Here is a 16,763-nt window from a genome sequence, read left to right as displayed (position 1 = left end):
GGGTAAAAGCATCTGGACTGGCACTTGACATAATTTAGAACTTGCTCCAAGTTCTTTTCACTTTTAAACTTTCCATTTAGAAGTTAGATATTCTAATGGAGCTTGTCTTTACATGAGTTTTTACTTCTTTCTTGTAGCTTGAATCACCCTTTCTTTGTCTGTCTAACACACTGTGGGGTGTTTATTTTCTATTCCTGTCTATTTGGTGTTCTGTATGACTCTTATATCAACTATATATCTCCATACTTAGTTTGGGAAAATCTAATCTATATCTTGACTTGGAATTTTTCTTCTTGTATGTCCATGACTTATAGATTTGGTCTTCTCGTAGTGTTTCAAAATTCTTGCATATTCCACTTTTGAGGGATTTTAAACATATTTTTCTTTTTAAGATTTGTTTTTATTATTTTTGATTATGTATATGTGCATATGTTTGTTGGTTTGTATGTACATGAGTGCAGATGTCTGCAGAGGCCAGAGGTATCAGATCTTCCTGGAACTGGAGTTTCAGGAAGTTGAGTATCCCAGTATGGGACTGATAACTGAACTAGGTTCTTTTCCAAGAGAAATACATATTCCAAACTGGTGAGCCATCTCTCTAGCCTCCTAAATGTATCATTTTCTTTGACTGAGTGGTCAACTTGCTCTTCATGTCCTGATATTCTTCTTCTTTGTGACCAAGTCTGTTGATGAGCCTTTCCTCTGGATCTTTTTATTGGGTTTTGAATTTTTCATTTCCATGTTCAGTTGGCTTGTGTTTTTCTTAGTATTTCAGTCTCTCTGTTGAATTCACTTTTTAGATCCTGAATTGCTTTCATTTGTTTCATTCAGTCATCAGTTTGTATTTTCTTAGACTTCAACCAGAGAGTTTTTCCTGTCCTCTAAATTCATTCATTTCCTCTTTAAACTTCCTGAACTCTTGGAACATGTTTATAAAAATTCTTGTAAATTCTGTCCCCAGATTCATCTTGGTTCACTTTGGTAGGGAAGATTCTTATAGGATTAATGGTCTTTGGAAGAATATATATTGTCTTGACCTGTCATATTTCATTTGTTTTTGTGCTAGGACTTGAACATCTGGAGTGACATTGGTGGTTGCATGTTTGATATGTATGCGGTTTCTAGTCCACATGCACTGAGTGGGTGTTTAGCTCTGCTTTACTGTTCACTGTCTTAGCCTGTTTCCGGTCAGTTAGGGGGCATTGGATGCTCACTTTTTCAGATACTCAACCAGGAGTCTGCTGTTAACTTATTTATCTTCCAGAACTACAGTTAGCTCATCTCTAAAATTAAGGAGTTTCTCTGACTCTCTTGTTTCTTTCCTTTTCTAGTTTTTGCTTATTCTTTGAGAATTTCTTGCAAGCATACAATGCACATCCTCTTTTCCCCTCCCCAACTCTTCCTGAACATCTTCACCCTCGGTTCCCTCCTCCAAGTCTTCCTGAATTACCCCACCACCTTTTCTCTCTACTGACTTCATATCCTCTTGGTTACCTTTTTAATATATAACCCACTGAATCCAATTAGTACTGCCTATTGTGGATATGAGATCATCATGGAAGCATAAGCAACCTGTTAAGGGACTATATGCCTGAAGAAAACTGAGTTTCCCTTGCTCAGCAACCATCACTGACAATAGCTCTTCAGCTATGGATGGGGCCTCAAATGGCTCTTCCCTATTGATGCTGAAATGGATGGGGTTTAACTTGCACAGGTCTTCTAACCCAGCCTGAATGTATTTTAATACTGGGTTATTATATGCCACCCACTATTAGCTGTAAGAGATTTCCACTAGAGCTACCATGCTAGAATCTGATTTGTTAAAGACATATTCTCAAGTTCTCAAGGCGTTCTGTTATCACATAAGTGTGGAATCCATCGTGCCAGAATCACTAGGATCAAGTTTAGCTGTAAAATCCTGGTTTCCAATACACAAGCTAGATCAACATGAAATGTTAGTAATCAGAATGAATGTCTCATGGTACTCTTTTAAACATCAGTGATTAATATCTTATGTAAATATATTTATTTATGCAAAGAGTCTATCTGTTCTAGAAATTTATCAAATATAAATACATATATAGTATGTGAACTACATATATGTATATATGCGTGTTTTATATTATATAGTCTACTTAACCATGCTTGACTCTAGACTATTGATGAGATAAGGCTATGTTTGTTAATCAGGGACAACAAAAAGAAAGTGAATAGAAATACATTCCATGCAAGTAATATTTTAACATAAGCCTGAACACCTAAACAAGTAATTACAGACAACTAAGGCATATTGATGAAAACAAGAGAAATACTCTTGGCCCAGGGAGAGACACTCTAATTGGTTAGCCAACACTAACTGGTCAGTTCTGAAATCATCCACACTACAGTGGGCAGACTCAGCAAGTTATATCTTTATATTTGTGTATTTAATTATATACATGCAACAATAACAATTAGGGAGGAGGAGGCCAGTAATTTGGTAGGTATTGAGGTGGGAACCAGATGGGAGTGTTAAAAGAAGGAAAGGGAATAGGAGAAAAGGCTGCAATAGTATTTTAACAGAAATGTTAATAAAAATAAAACTTTAAAAATTAAAATAAAACGTGTGATCACGTTTGCTTCCTGTAGCTGCTAACCTCATTTCCTATCTACTACTCAGTTGCTGCCTTGAAACCTGTCTTTACATTGTCTACTACTTTTGTTTCCTATTTAGCAATTTTAAAATACCTACCTTAGAGGATCACAATGAGAGTAAACATGCATAACATCCAAGAAGCACTTGTAAAGGTGCTAATCAAATGCTGAACTCTTAACTGACAGGCAAAGAAAGACAGTAAACTTAATTCTCGCTATGATGCTTTGCCCTCAAGCTTGCTTGTGGTCAGCAGCATCAGTATCACCAAGAAGTGAGCTGCAAGCATGCATTCTCAAATGCAGCCCAGACCTCTTGCTTCAGAACATATCTTCTAATGAGAATCCAAGGACACCTTAGAGGCACTAATAGAGAAAGTCCACCTGAAACTCAGATTCTTATCAACCTTAAGAGACTTGGAGATAGGTAAAACCCCTCCACATCCCAAGTCTTTAAGTTCACCATTCTCTCATCCTTACACAGACATCTATAACAAGGAGGTATAGAAACTTCCTAGATGTCATTGCTATTTCTTTAACCTAAGCTGTAACTAACAGGATTTTTTGAAGCACATTTTCATGTCTACCATTATAACAAGAGCACCATAATTTTGTTTTGTTTTTCACATTTTTAATTATTCAGCTGTCTTATTTGTCACTGTTTGGGGAATTATTGCAAACTTATGTCTAAAATGCTTCTGATTAATGCATATTTAGGCAACTAAGCAGATGCAGGATGGGCTGGCTGCTTTCATAAAATTAAACATTGATGAAACATGTATTTGCACAGCAATAATGATGCCACATGTGCATAAATAATGACAGATATTCTTTCCTAATCATCTCAGGGTGAAATGATGAATGGGAGACAGATTTAGAAAACATGTCTGGCTTGCTATGTGAACTACTTTCAAGTGTATTTGTACATGTGAATAAAAATATGTTAATTTATAACATCTATTAGCACATAAAAATAAAAGAATTTGTAATTAGGTTAAAAAGACACAGGTTATATCAGAACATGTTTTAAGAATATGTCATAGTTTCCAGGGTTTTTTAATAAATCATTGAAAATACACATTCTAGGACCATCTTCTGCAATACTGCAGATTAACTTTATACAAGATATGTTCTTTGGTCATAAGTTACTCTAAGGTCTCGGGTTGAAATCTATCTTGTGTTTGATAGCAGGTCCCGTTTGCTTGGCAGAACTTTTTTTTTCTTTTTTGTGAGTGATGTGATCTTAAATTCAATTGTTGATGACTGTGATCCCTGGGACTTCATCCAAGAAAGAACACCTCAATGGATGAAACAGATGGCACAGGAAAGGCATCTCTTCTCTTGCCAGCAGTCAAGCAAGAAGGGAGGCTGATGGTAAAGAAGTCAAATCAAAGAGAACATCAGCTTTCACAGAGCCAAAGGGCAAACAAGAGGACTCTGTATGAGGTTAGAAAAGGCCAGTAGGAAATGGCAAACTAAAGGATGTGATGAAGCACCAAGATAGAAAAGACAGCAATGGCTCCCTGTCATAAAGGTTGAACCCACCTGTTGTGTCCTGTAGTAGACATTCGACTTGATGTTGTGTTCCACTGTGGGTTCCAACTTAATATTATGTTTTATATGGATGCAAGTGTTATGAAAATCAACCTGACATTCCTGTTATGATGCCACATTGATCAACAGAGGTCTTAGGGGATGGGAACCTTTTAGAAACATCTTTTAGCAATTTTTTTTTTCTCTTCTACATGAACACACACTTCTTGAAATGTATATTCCACTGAAAAGGCTTAAATGGTTGTTAAACAGTGTCTTTGTTCTTCCAGGTAATATCAAGATTATCAAACAAATCAGCAGTCTCACAGGTATGGCTGATATTTCTTTTACATATATTCTTTTATTTTTGTTTTTGCTTTGCTATGTGTTCAAAGCTGACCCAGAACTCAACCCTGGCCCTACATGTTTTGTTATTATTCAGTCTGGTATCATGATAATACTGGCCTCATAGAATGAGTTTTAGTAGTGTTCTTCCTCTTTCCAGTTTTCAGACCATTTTAAGGAATTTTGACTTTATGTTTTCCTTAAAGTTTTAATAGAATTCAGCAGTGAGTCCAGCCCTTGGATTTTCTTTGTAGGAAGGCAAAGATAACTCTACAAGCCCCATTTCTTGCTTACATTGTTGATAACTTAGAAGAGCATAATATCTAGGATTTTATCCATTTCTTCTATATTTTTAATAATAAAGTTTCTGAAGTTTTATTTTCAATCCTTTGGATTTCATTTGAATTGTTTCTAGTTTTATTAATTTGGTTTTGGTTTTACTTTTGGTTCCTGTAACTGAAGGGTGAAAATTTCCTTATCATTTCAAAATGCTAATTTTTGTTTGATGGATTCTATGCATTGTACTTTTGGTCCCCATTTCATCAGTTACCTCTCTGGTCCTTATTTCTTAATGCCAACTGCTTTTGCATTTTAATGCCACATTAAAGACAATCATCTACTGTTTACTTCTGTCCATGGTTCTGTCTGTCTCTGTTGTATCAACCACATCGACCACACTACTTATTGTTGAACATCAATCACATATAACACTGTATGGGAAAGGAGGGAGAATTTTGTCTAAAAATTTTTGTCAAAGTTTCAAAAGAGAAATACTCTAGTGACCCAAATAACATACAAAACTGCAAACACATGTTATCCATCTCTGTATCCACACATTGCTTCCAACATTTATTGTGACTAAATCATTGCTTGCAATGTCCACTTCTTTCAGCAATGATCTCTCTCTCTCTCTCTCTCTCTCTCTCTCTCTCTCTCTCACACACACACACACACACACACACACACACACACACACACAATCTGTGCTATCAGGGTCATGAAATGGGTCCTAGTTTGAAGTTAAAGTATTGCATTCAGTGTCCTGGGCTTTTTCTTTTAGGCCACCAACCACCTCCCAAATCATGATAACAGAGACATCTCATTAGTTATGAATGCTCTTATTTCAGTGTTTCTCTTTATCTTTGTTTTGCCCCATGGCTTTTTACCTTTCTTTCTTTGTGTATGTCTTACTTTCCTGCTTCCTCCAGTGTCTGGCTGCCTGACTTCTGGACCCACCCATGTACCTAGATTTCTCCTCCTACTTATTCTCTCTTCCTGTCAGCCCTGCCTTTCCCTCTGTGCCTAGCTATTGGCCATTCAGCTTTTTATTAGACCAATTAGGCAGGCAAGGTGAAACAAATGCAACACATCTTTACATAATTAAACAAATACTGCACAAACAAATGTAACACTTCTTTACATTGTTAACAAAGGCAGCATAAACAAATGTAACAAATCTTCACATAGTTAAAGTAATACTCCACAGCATAAACAAATGTAACACATCTTTACCTAATTAAAATAATATTCTTCAATAATGAGTTTATCTTATAAATGCTAAGCACATGAATAATAGTAGTCACCCACTACTATTACATGAGAACATACATGAAATTTTATGCCCATTAAAATTCACTTTATGAAATTGGGAGTCCCAATTTTGATGCATTTATATTTACAAATGCTGTATCTTTTGTTCCCTTTGTTAACATGCCTTAGCCTTTTTTTTTTTTTTTTTTTGTCTCTTCTACTTTTGCCATGTCGCGTCTACTTTATTAGATGTCAGAATGGACAAGACAGCTTGTTTTGGCCTACCATTCCCTTAATATATTGACTTTCTTCCTGTAGTCACTGTCTATATGGATGTCTCTGCCAATGAGGTCTGTTTTGTGGAGATAAAAGATAGCTGGAAATAATTTTTTTTAGTCTAGTAAATCAATCTAATTCTCTTTCGTTGGTGAATTGAGGCTATTTATATTTAAGGTTATTACTGAGAAATATTTATCAAGTACTGTGATTTTATTGGTTGTTTCTTGGTAAATTAGATCACTGTATGTTTTCTTTCTTTCCTGTACTAACAGGAATTAGGGATTTTCTGATTTTGGATATTATGTATTCCTCCTTCTCAGCTCTCTTTTTTTCCTTCTCTTCCCATAAAATCTTTTCTTTCCTGTGCTCCTATGAGACTTTCCTCTTTCTTTAAGTAACTTCTGTAATGTTGACATTGTTCTCATGGAGCACCTTAGTTTTTGCTAGTCTTAAACTATCCTTATTTTGCTATCAGTTTTAAAAGACAGTTTTACCGTGTGTAAAAATCTTGATTGACAGTTATACAATGACATTTCCTCTTTCGTGGCTTTTATGGTTGCAAATGAAGGGTTGGATGTTGTTCTGCTGTGTTTGTCTTTGTAAGGTGAGTTGGAATTTACCCCTAAATGTTACTTCTTGCTTTGTGTTTCTGACATCTTGACTCTACTGTGTTACAGAGTTCTTTTCTGGTCATGTTTATTTGAGGTACTAAATACATCTTGCATTCTTTTTCTAGGATAGGGAAATTTCTGCTATCATTCTATTGTATGGATTCTCTAGGACTTCAGATTTTATTTGTGTTTATTCTTATATGTTGTAGATTCTTCAGTTTGAACTTAGAGTTATATTCAGAATTCTTGGGCATTATAGTTATGTTCATTTATTTTTCTCCCTAATTGATGTTTAATTATATTATTTCCTCCATCTTGTGTTCCGTCCCTGATAGTCTCTCTTCTGTTTAGTCCAAAGCTACTGATGATGATTGCCACTGTGCTTTTTATTTCATTACGCTTTCCATTTCTGACTTTTTATTTTTTCAAAGTCTTAGTGTTTTTGTCCAGTTTTTCTTCTCTGTTTTGCAGACTTTTCCCTTTGTTTTACTAACTTTCCACTATAGAGTCTAGACTAGATTTATCTGTTCTTTTGTTTTTAGGGAGACCAATCATTTACACTAGTGCACTTTTGAAATCTTGTTCTGAAGGACTATGGAAATGACTTAAGGGGTAAAGCATGTGTACAGCATGAGATCCCCAGACCCCACATCAAAGGCAAGCATGGTGGCATACATCTGCAGTCCCAGTGCTGAGCACTTTCTGACTCTCCATTTTAGCTGACTTTGCTTTAGAAGTTCCCTTCTGTGCTCTCATTAGTCACACTCAGCATGGAAGTTTGAGGGCCTGGGCTCCCACCTACCCAAGGCTCGCTGCCTGGAATGGCTAAGGATAGAAAGAGAGGTGTTTCCCCACTGGTGAAGCAACTGTGACACTGAGATCTTCACAGGTGATTTGTACTGATTTGTATCTGATTTAGGTATTTCCTGAGTCAAGACTTTCCTCTGATGACTCCAGGCTGTATCAAGTTGGTAATTAAAGCTACCTAGGAGAGTTCATTGCCAATTGTCCCTCCAGATGGAGTTTCTGCACCACCTGGTCCCATAACTGATTAGTCCCAAATAAAGACACAGAGACTTAAAGTAATTATAAACTGTTTGGCCAATGGCTAAGGCTTCTTACTGGCTAGTTCTCTCTGAATTATTAATCTACGTAATTCTACATGGCCTTATCTTACCAGAGAACACCTGGTGCATCTTATCTTCCTGGTAGCTACATAGTGTTTCTCTGGCTGCTTCTCTCTGCCTCCCTCTCCCCAGAATTCTCCTCATCTGGTATTCCCACCTGGCTACTGACCAATAAGTGTTTTACTCATTAACCAATAAGAGAAACATATATACAGAAAGAGATCCCAGTCAAGTTTGAGCGGTTGATAACAATCTGTTAAGTAAGAAAGCAGGGGAGCTGTGTAGAAAGGAATAACCAGCATCTATCTGGTGTAAATGCCATTTTCATCATCATCACTGTCCTAGTTTCATTTCTATTGCTGTGCTCAAATTCTTTCTCAAAACAAAAATGTAAAAGCAGGGCACACACCTTTGATCCCACCACTTGGGGGCAGAGGATCTCGGTGAATTTAAGGCCAGTTTGGTCTACAAAGCAAGCTCCAGGACAGCCAGGAATGTTACACAGAGAAACCCTATCTGGAAAAAAACAAAAACAACTTAAAGAATAGAGAGCTTAGTGTAGATTGAAAAATTCTAAGTTATAGTCCATAAGATTTAAAATATTCTTAAGTATTTGTCTATTGTTTAATAACTAATTCACATAGTCTCATGTTCAATGTCTCATATTCTCTTCACTCCATTCCTAATTTGCACATGAGGAAGCCAAGACTCTTAAAGATTATGTCCCTACCAAGATTATAGTTAGAAAGTAAGGCCCAGGATTTCAGGGATATATATATAACTATACAATTAGCACAAGGCTTTGTCTTGCTTTTGAGACAGTTTTACTAGGCATTTGTGATTCTGAAATAGCAGTTCTAGCAGAATCAAGAAGCAAATCTGAGATTCCATTAAATGTGTTTATCAAATCCTTGGTGCAGCCTCATGAAAGCAATTGACAGTCAAAGAAGTAAGTACGGTGGGGAAGTGGGAGATCTGTAGAACTTCTTGACTCTGTATAAGACGATGGCAGCAACAGAGACAAACAGGTGCTTCACACATATGTCCTGAAGAAAGTAACTAGTTGCTTTAGTTACTTTCCCATTGCTGTGATAAAACTCTATGACCACTGAGTTCATCATGACAAGGAGCATGACCACAGGCATGGTGACCAGTGCATGAAACTGATCATCCTTACTCACAAACACTGAACAGAGAGAGCAAACTGGAACTAGGGTGAAACTGTGCCCTCTCAAGGCTCACCCCCACTGATGTACTTTCTCCACTAAGTATGCATCACTTCCCCCAGCATGCCACAAACTAGGAGTCAGGTGTGCAAACATCTGAGACAGTGGAGGACATTTCTCATTTGAACACAACGAATGTCAGGCCAGATATCTAATAATAACGTGAGTTTAGGTCCTGTCTACAGTGATTCTTGTTAGAAAATGAAATCTTGATATAAGTAGTATCTGTCTTCTTAGTTGTAAGAAAGTTTCCCAGAGATTTGCTTAAGGCAACAAGACTCCCCGACACAGTGGAACTATGAGACTTAAATGAACTTGCATAACTACAAACATTTTGTAAGTTATCAGTCAGAGGATTCTATTAGAACCAATAGAGACTTCTTCAGATAAAGGAATGGATAAATTGTCAATGCCAGTGTAAACAGACCTAATTAGAGATTGTCCTCAGGTTTTTCATTTCTTTGATTAAGTTTGCCCTGTTGTGTCTTTAGCAGGGCAAGTTAATTTTTCTGTTCTACAATAAAAGTACACAATGATCTTGTAAAATTCCATGAGGGTCCAATTTTTGTTAAAGCACAAAGTTTCAGCTGCTACTGAAAACAAAATAAACAAGGAAAAGCAGCACCATGACTTTCCAATAAAGAATTTATAACTTCACAGCTGATTAAAATAATTATATGTAGCTAGAAAGAATACGTCACTAGAACACTATTATATTCAAAATTTTGAGGTATTAAAATTAACAAAAATTTGAGTAAACTAATACTTTATTTCACTTAGTGGCTAACGCCTAAACTAAATGAGCTAGGGCCTTGAAGCCACCACAGTGTTTTTGTTGTTAATTATAACTATGTATAGGTACCACACATTCAAATACACCAATGAACCGAGTACCTGCTGGCATACTCACCATGGCAGCTCATGAAACTTAAAAATAATCTTAGGTGTTTTCAGTTTACTATTATTTTCATTAGCAACTATTGTTAAATGTGTATATGCAACTGGATCTTGAAAGGAAACTGAAACTCAAAAAAAAATGAATTTATTTCCTGGAAATAAAGTTACTAGTGAACATGCTCAGAGATTATGGGTCTAAGCAAGAGACAGAAGGGTTAAACTTGTCTTTCCCATCTCCTGCTCTGCTCTCTCATTAATTCTTTTCTCTCCTATTATCTCTTTCTTGGCTTATGAGATTAGATGCCCCAGCTAAGAGCGTGGTACTCCTAGGATGGATTCTAGAAATATTGTTTTCCTGCATGTGTCAAGGTTCTGCAGAGGAGCAGAAATTTGCTGTGTATCTTGTTAGTGACTTTTTAGTGACAAGGAAGCTAAAGGCAAGGAAGCTAAGGATGCTTCATTCATGTTTCCATCCATGAGGTCCAAAACAGATAGGAGAGACTTATATTCTCAAATGTGATGCTAAAGCTGATCTGCAAGTCGAGTTCCTCTTAATGATATTGCAGTTTGAAACCCTACAACCCTGTGATAAAAATTAAAATGTCCATATTCCTATTATGATTATGACTGAGCAGCTGAGTAAAATCCCCACCCAAGTATTTTTAGAGTCCAAAAGAATATTTGAGGATTAGAACCAGGAAAGCCAAGAAGGTAAACCTTGAGATGAAAACTGGGGAATCCTTTAAAACTTGGAAAATAAAAACACCCAATGCAAAGGTTTACTACAACCTAAGGAATTGGATCTCGTTCAGTAGGACCTCTGGCATGAATGATACACCTCGTAGCAATCTGTGGTAATCTATATTATCCACTGATCTAGGCAGAGCCCAAGGGGAATGGAAGCATCAACAAGAGACTCCCATCCATTGTGGAAGATGAGGAAGAGGAGGAAGAGGTGGAGGAAGAGGAGACCGCCTCCCTTTCTCCGATCTACACAAAGAGATCCTCTGTTTCACGCAACAAAAAGATTGGAAGCAATAAGAGCTATCTAGGTTTAAGCTTAAAGCAACTAGCTTCAGGGACAGTACCATTCCACTCCCCAATTAGAGCCTCTACTGCCAACTCCCCTAAAACCAAGCAGGAGGATGACCCACCTAACCATGGCAGAAGGAAAGAGAAGAACCTGAAAGTGCAGCTTGGCAGTCTGAATAGTGCTGGGACCCCAGAGCTCAGTCCAAGGTAAGAGATCGTCGATACAGTAGTCTCCCAGGTGAGCGCCCACATTTGTGCATGTGCTCATACACAGACTAGCGCACACCTTATAAATTATTCAGCCTTCTGAGCCTTTCTGTTCCGTGAGTTCACAACCTCCATTCTTCAGTTTTCCTGAACTATGTGTGCATTTTTGAACTATATACTCGGGAGTGTGTGTATGTGTGCTCTGAAGATTTACAAAAAATGGTTTGCCCTAAATATCCATCACTTTGGCTTTTGTACTAATGTATTGCTACTTATCACGATGTGGTTTATAATTGAATTCACAGTAAAAATGGAAGAGAGCAAGATCCTTCAGTTTTACCCTTTAATCCCCAAATCTTATGCAACATGGTGAAATGATGAATGATTGTGGACTCTTGTCCTTGTCACAATATTCTGCTTGTTACTGTGGATAACTGAAGCTAGTTCCATTTCTGTTCTTTGTAGCAAAACTAGTTTTCTTTGCACTGAAAATAAAATCAACTAGAAACCCATGCTCTAATGCCAGAAAGGCAGAAAGAACCGTCAGTGTCCCCAAACAGCCGAGCAACCACATGAGGGAAATACCCTGTGTGCACCTTGTGAGGTGATTTTCCATTTGTTATTGTAGTCTTCCTGGAGTTCTGAGGAGTCATTTGTGTTATTTCTTACTATCATGTTGTAAAAATAAAGACTTAAGTATTCTGTCAAAGACTTCAGCAATAGTAAGGCCTGCTGGATTCAAATCCTTTCTCAACATGTAAATGATGGCTTTAATATACTAACTCTTTTTCCACTTGCAGAAAAAATACAGCATCTATGCACTGTGCATTAGGCTGAATGGGACCAAAGTATGATAACTTTTAGGAGAAAAAGTCTCAGAGCTTGAAGATAGGGATACTCGGATCATACACTTGTCCAATGAGTGTGTGTTCTTTTACATGGAGAGCATTCCAGGGGCACTTGCCAAAATATTTACAGCTGCAGTAAATTACTGGAGACTTACATTTTTGAATATCTTTCTGTATACATGTTATACAATATGCTTGTTTGTACTCAGAAGTGAGCAAAGTAGACACCATTTACCAAGGAAAAAGGCTCAACTGCTTTCAGTGACGTAAACACTCTGGCAGTGGCTGGAGCTGGGTGGTATACATTTGCCTGGCACCCCTAAGGCCCTAGCTTCAGTTCCCAGAGTAACAACCACAATCATATTGAGCAAATAACTAAAACTCTTTCACATTCAAATAGGTAGTTTTAAGGCTTTGTCTAGAGGTATCATTGAACTTGCCTTCTTTGATGTTTCAGTCATTAAATTGTTTTCTCTTAGATGGAGGTAAAATTGTGTGTGTGTGTGTGTGTGTGTGTGTGTGTGTGTGTGTGTGTGTGTGTGTTAAGACATGATTTTTAAACCTGAGAATAAAGAAGTCTAATTTCTATAACATCAATGCCCAACAAAGATAAAATGTAAGCTAATATTTGAGCTGTATATATAGTTTTAAAGGTTTTAATTGCCACATTTAAAGTGAATAAACCCTAAATGTAATTAACTTTGGTAGTATACTTTATGTCATACCATATGTCCCAAATATCATAATTTTAATTGTGAAAAAAATACAGAAATGCTTGAATGGCTTGTGCTTCTTTTTAAAACTTGTTTTCAAACTCTGAAATGCACATTACACACACAGAACTAGTAGACAGCCCCCTGCCCCGCATCCCAAGTGGTTACTATGGAGGTGACATAAATTTATGGCACCGAGAATTTAGAAATTGAACGCAAAATGTCTTAGAGGTCTTATATAAATTCTGGAATTTATATAAGTGCATAGCCAACTAATTCCATGTACTTGATGCAGGATTGTTGACGGAATTGAAGATGGCAACAGTGGTGAGGAGACTCAGACTTTTGACTTTGGCTCGGAACAAATCAGGCCAGAGCCCAGAATTTCCCCTCCCCTTGGAGGTAAGCACCTGCTAGTATTCTTCAAGAATGATCTTGGCATGGGGAGTGATGGTGAGAATGAAAAATGACAAGAGATGCACTGTTAGAACATGCTAATGACTGTGTGTGGAGGAACACACACAGCCAGTGTGGTCACCAACCACTGTGCTGTGAGATTGCCTCCTAAGAGTATAGCAGGAGCCGCCCAAGAAGGAAGAGAGATTTGTCTGGTCCTGGGGGAAAAAACCCATGAGCTCAGGCAGCAGGGATGTTTGAGGTGGCAGTCTTCTTTCTACATTGCAGCTTCCACCCCCCAAAACTTGAACACACTGTGTATTCCTAAAGCGCTTACTTTGTGTGTGTCGCTTTTCAGACCCAGAGATCGGAGCCGCTGTTCTGTTCATCAAGGCTGAGGAAACCAAGCAGCAGATAAACAAACTCAACAGTGAGGTATGGAGGGGAGGAGGAGGTTGGAAGTCTACCTACAGCAGAAGCAGTGTGACATAACCAGCTGTGTCCCTGGGGAGAAACTGCCTGAGCCTCACAGGGCCTTGGGACTTCCCTATCGTTTAACTCATCAGCAAGCTCAATCTCCCGGTATATAAGTAGGGGGACAGTAATGTATGCCCTTTGACCCACTGTCCAAGACAGAAGCAGCAGACAGAGAAAGCAGGAGACAGGCAGAAATTATAGTCACATGAGACCCTTACAACACTCAGCAGAGATGAGTGGAGTAACCACAGTGGGAAGAGAAGCAGAAGCCCCACAATGGTGTTGCTACTTCCAGCATCCAGCCTGGTGGTGCTCCCCTCCTCCCCACCAAAGGCCCAGTGCAGAGCAGAGAGAGCTCTCTCTGTCTGCCTGCTCTTTTCCCCTCTTTCTGCCATAGACCCAGGAGCCAGCCTTCCCCAGCACAGGCACTTTTGGAAAACTACTAGATGGGATCTCTTTGATGTTAGAGTGTGCTTTCCGCAAACTTGACAGCACATGGCAACTTTTTTTTTTTCTTTTTCAATATAAGTTATATTCTGAGCAGGCATTTTATTTAACTGATATCCTTCAACTTTCAATGAGTTAAAAACAAGATTGTTAGTCCGTGGGAGAATGTGATTTCTCAGAGTTATTTTGGCCTAAGTTCTGCTTTTTACCCAACACTTACTTGCTATGTAGCATTAGAACTTTTCCTCTCTGAATCTTAGGATTTTTCATGTAAAATAAGGCAATTTTCAACAACATTACTAAGATGTATTTAGGTATCATAACATTCATGTTTTACAGTATGTGATTAAATAACTTTTAGGTTTGTATTCATTTAGCCATCACCAAAACTCAGCTTTAGAATATGCTTTGTCTCCCCAATAATACCTTTGACTCAGATTTATGCTTACTCTAAGAATCAAGCATTGGGAACTGTGGGCCTATCCTCTGTTTTGATAAGATCCACTTTTTGCCCACTTACATAGAATAAAGGAGCTTCTGGGCTGCTGCCTCAGTTTTAATTGCTTTCCCCAAATAACCGGGTAGTTTAAAACACATTATTGGACATTTCAGATGTAAATGGTTGTTTTGGAAGAGGTCAATGAAGCATGATGGGAAAACAGAACAGAAAAGCTTAAAGATGAAGTGTGTTAATGTGTGTTAATGTGGATAAGTATTGGTCAGGCATACTGGGGAGATGTGCTGGAGATTTCAGGAGACAATTCAAACATGTTCATCCCAGAAACAAGGAAAAGAAGGCCTAGCTACAGAGCAGTCTAGAGAGACTCTCAGGGGAAATTCAGGAAGCTCTGGGATTCTTTTGAACTATAGGAAGGACATATGGAGAGGTAGAGGGTAAAAGAGTCCCTTTCTAAACTGAAGTTAGAACCCACATGCTGCCATCTTGGATAGAATCACCATGTATTGATACTAATGAGAATTTTACAAGTTAAATTCTTGTGGTGGCACAAACTTGCAATGATCTGTAGTAACACAGCAATGCAGCTGGAGTAGCCCGGGTCTCTTCTCTCCTAAAGTTGGGTTGTCTCTTAGTGAAGATTTGTACTCAGCTGCCACCTCGCCTTCCATCCTACTGTTTCTGAAGTGAGACAATGACTAATAAGAGGAGAAGAACAGAAATGACAGTATTAGAGAACTCTCCAACTGCATCGACATTTTAGTGGTTAATCCAAGCTGTACAGGGATCACCCAAATAACCTCACACTGAAAACTACAGAGAGGCTTGAGAAATGTCTCAGTGTTAGGTTGGGAACACTGGCTGCTCTTGCAGAGGACTCAGGTTTGGTTCCTGGCATCCACAGGTGCAACTTTCAACTGCCTGCAACTACAGTTCCAGAGGATCCAGAGCCTCTTCCAGCCTCCATGGGCACTATGCACGCACAGTACCCAGATATACATGTAGGCCAGACATGTAAGATTTAAAAATAAAATATTTTTTTAAAACAGAAGGGGGAAAAAGCAACTAGACTTTTTGTTGGCAACCTGCACATCAGCCTTCCTTTGAGTAATTTCTCTTCAGACATTGACCTGGTTAAAACTACCCATTAGGCCATTAGATTTCTGCCCACTCCCATTTGACACAAACACATAAGAGTGCTAAGTGATTGATCTGTTTCTTGACTGAACCTTAGAGGCAATCATTCTTCTTGGGAAACGAGGCCTTTCTCTTCCAAGTGTGGACTCTGCCTATGTCAGGCTAAAGAACTGATCACTTTATTATTGTCCTTTAATAATGTGGCCCAACAGTCTGTATAAACAGAGACCCATTTAGAAAACAATGGAACCTTGCAATTGGATATATCCATCAATGTCCTTCTGTTGAGAAATACTCACTTAAGTAAGAAGGCCAAGATAAAATTAGTAGTGGACCAACCACCTCCTTCTAAAGATTAAATTTTCCTTATAGTAAACTATCTGATTACCTCACAGTTGTAGCTTAAGCAAAACAAAATAAAGAAGTAACCAACTGTACTCTACACATAATTAAATTTATATAGCCTTAACTCTGTATGCAGTTTATTGAATATCACTAAGCCAGGTATAACAAAAATATGAAGTAGCTTCAGCATGTGCAGTTACTCCTTACAGGCTCCTACATGTTTTCCTCCCACCTCCTACTGTTGACATAGGAAAAACAAAACAATCAAGTCAAAACCTAATACTGTTTTGTGTGCATTCCACTTTTTGTAGATGGAATCAGTTGATAGCTTTACTCTTACGTTATACTTTATTTGGTTACTATCAAGCAAGAAGTGAATAGGTAGTAACTGTGGAATATACTGCATGATACAGTTTGTTGCCAAAATGCCACAGAACAGGACAGCAGAGACTGCAGTGCAGACTGCGGGCACCGGGTGCACTGTCAGAGAGCAGGATAGCAGAGACTGCAGTGCAGACTGCGGGC

The 16,763-nt window shown here is 38.1% G+C and overlaps 1 protein-coding gene across 1 annotated transcript in view; it reads left to right on the top strand.

Annotated features, from left to right (window-relative positions):
* The window catches only part of Kcnh8 (potassium voltage-gated channel subfamily H member 8), a 373,064-nt gene that overhangs the window by 342,976 nt on the left and 13,325 nt on the right, over positions 1-16,763 (top strand). Inside the window, exons 12-15 of the mRNA XM_051204195.1 lie at positions 4,455-4,493; positions 11,060-11,418; positions 13,275-13,381; positions 13,734-13,810. Coding sequence (XP_051060152.1) covers positions 4,455-4,493; positions 11,060-11,418; positions 13,275-13,381; positions 13,734-13,810 — 582 coding nt within the window. The remainder of the gene's footprint in view (positions 1-4,454; positions 4,494-11,059; positions 11,419-13,274; positions 13,382-13,733; positions 13,811-16,763) is intronic.

Source organism: Phodopus roborovskii, unplaced genomic scaffold (assembly GCF_943737965.1).
Source record: "Phodopus roborovskii unplaced genomic scaffold, PHOROB, whole genome shotgun sequence".
Taxonomy (NCBI): domain Eukaryota; kingdom Metazoa; phylum Chordata; class Mammalia; order Rodentia; family Cricetidae; genus Phodopus; species Phodopus roborovskii.
Note: the sequence above shows the minus strand (reverse complement) of the source record. Positions and strands in the feature narration are given on the sequence as shown.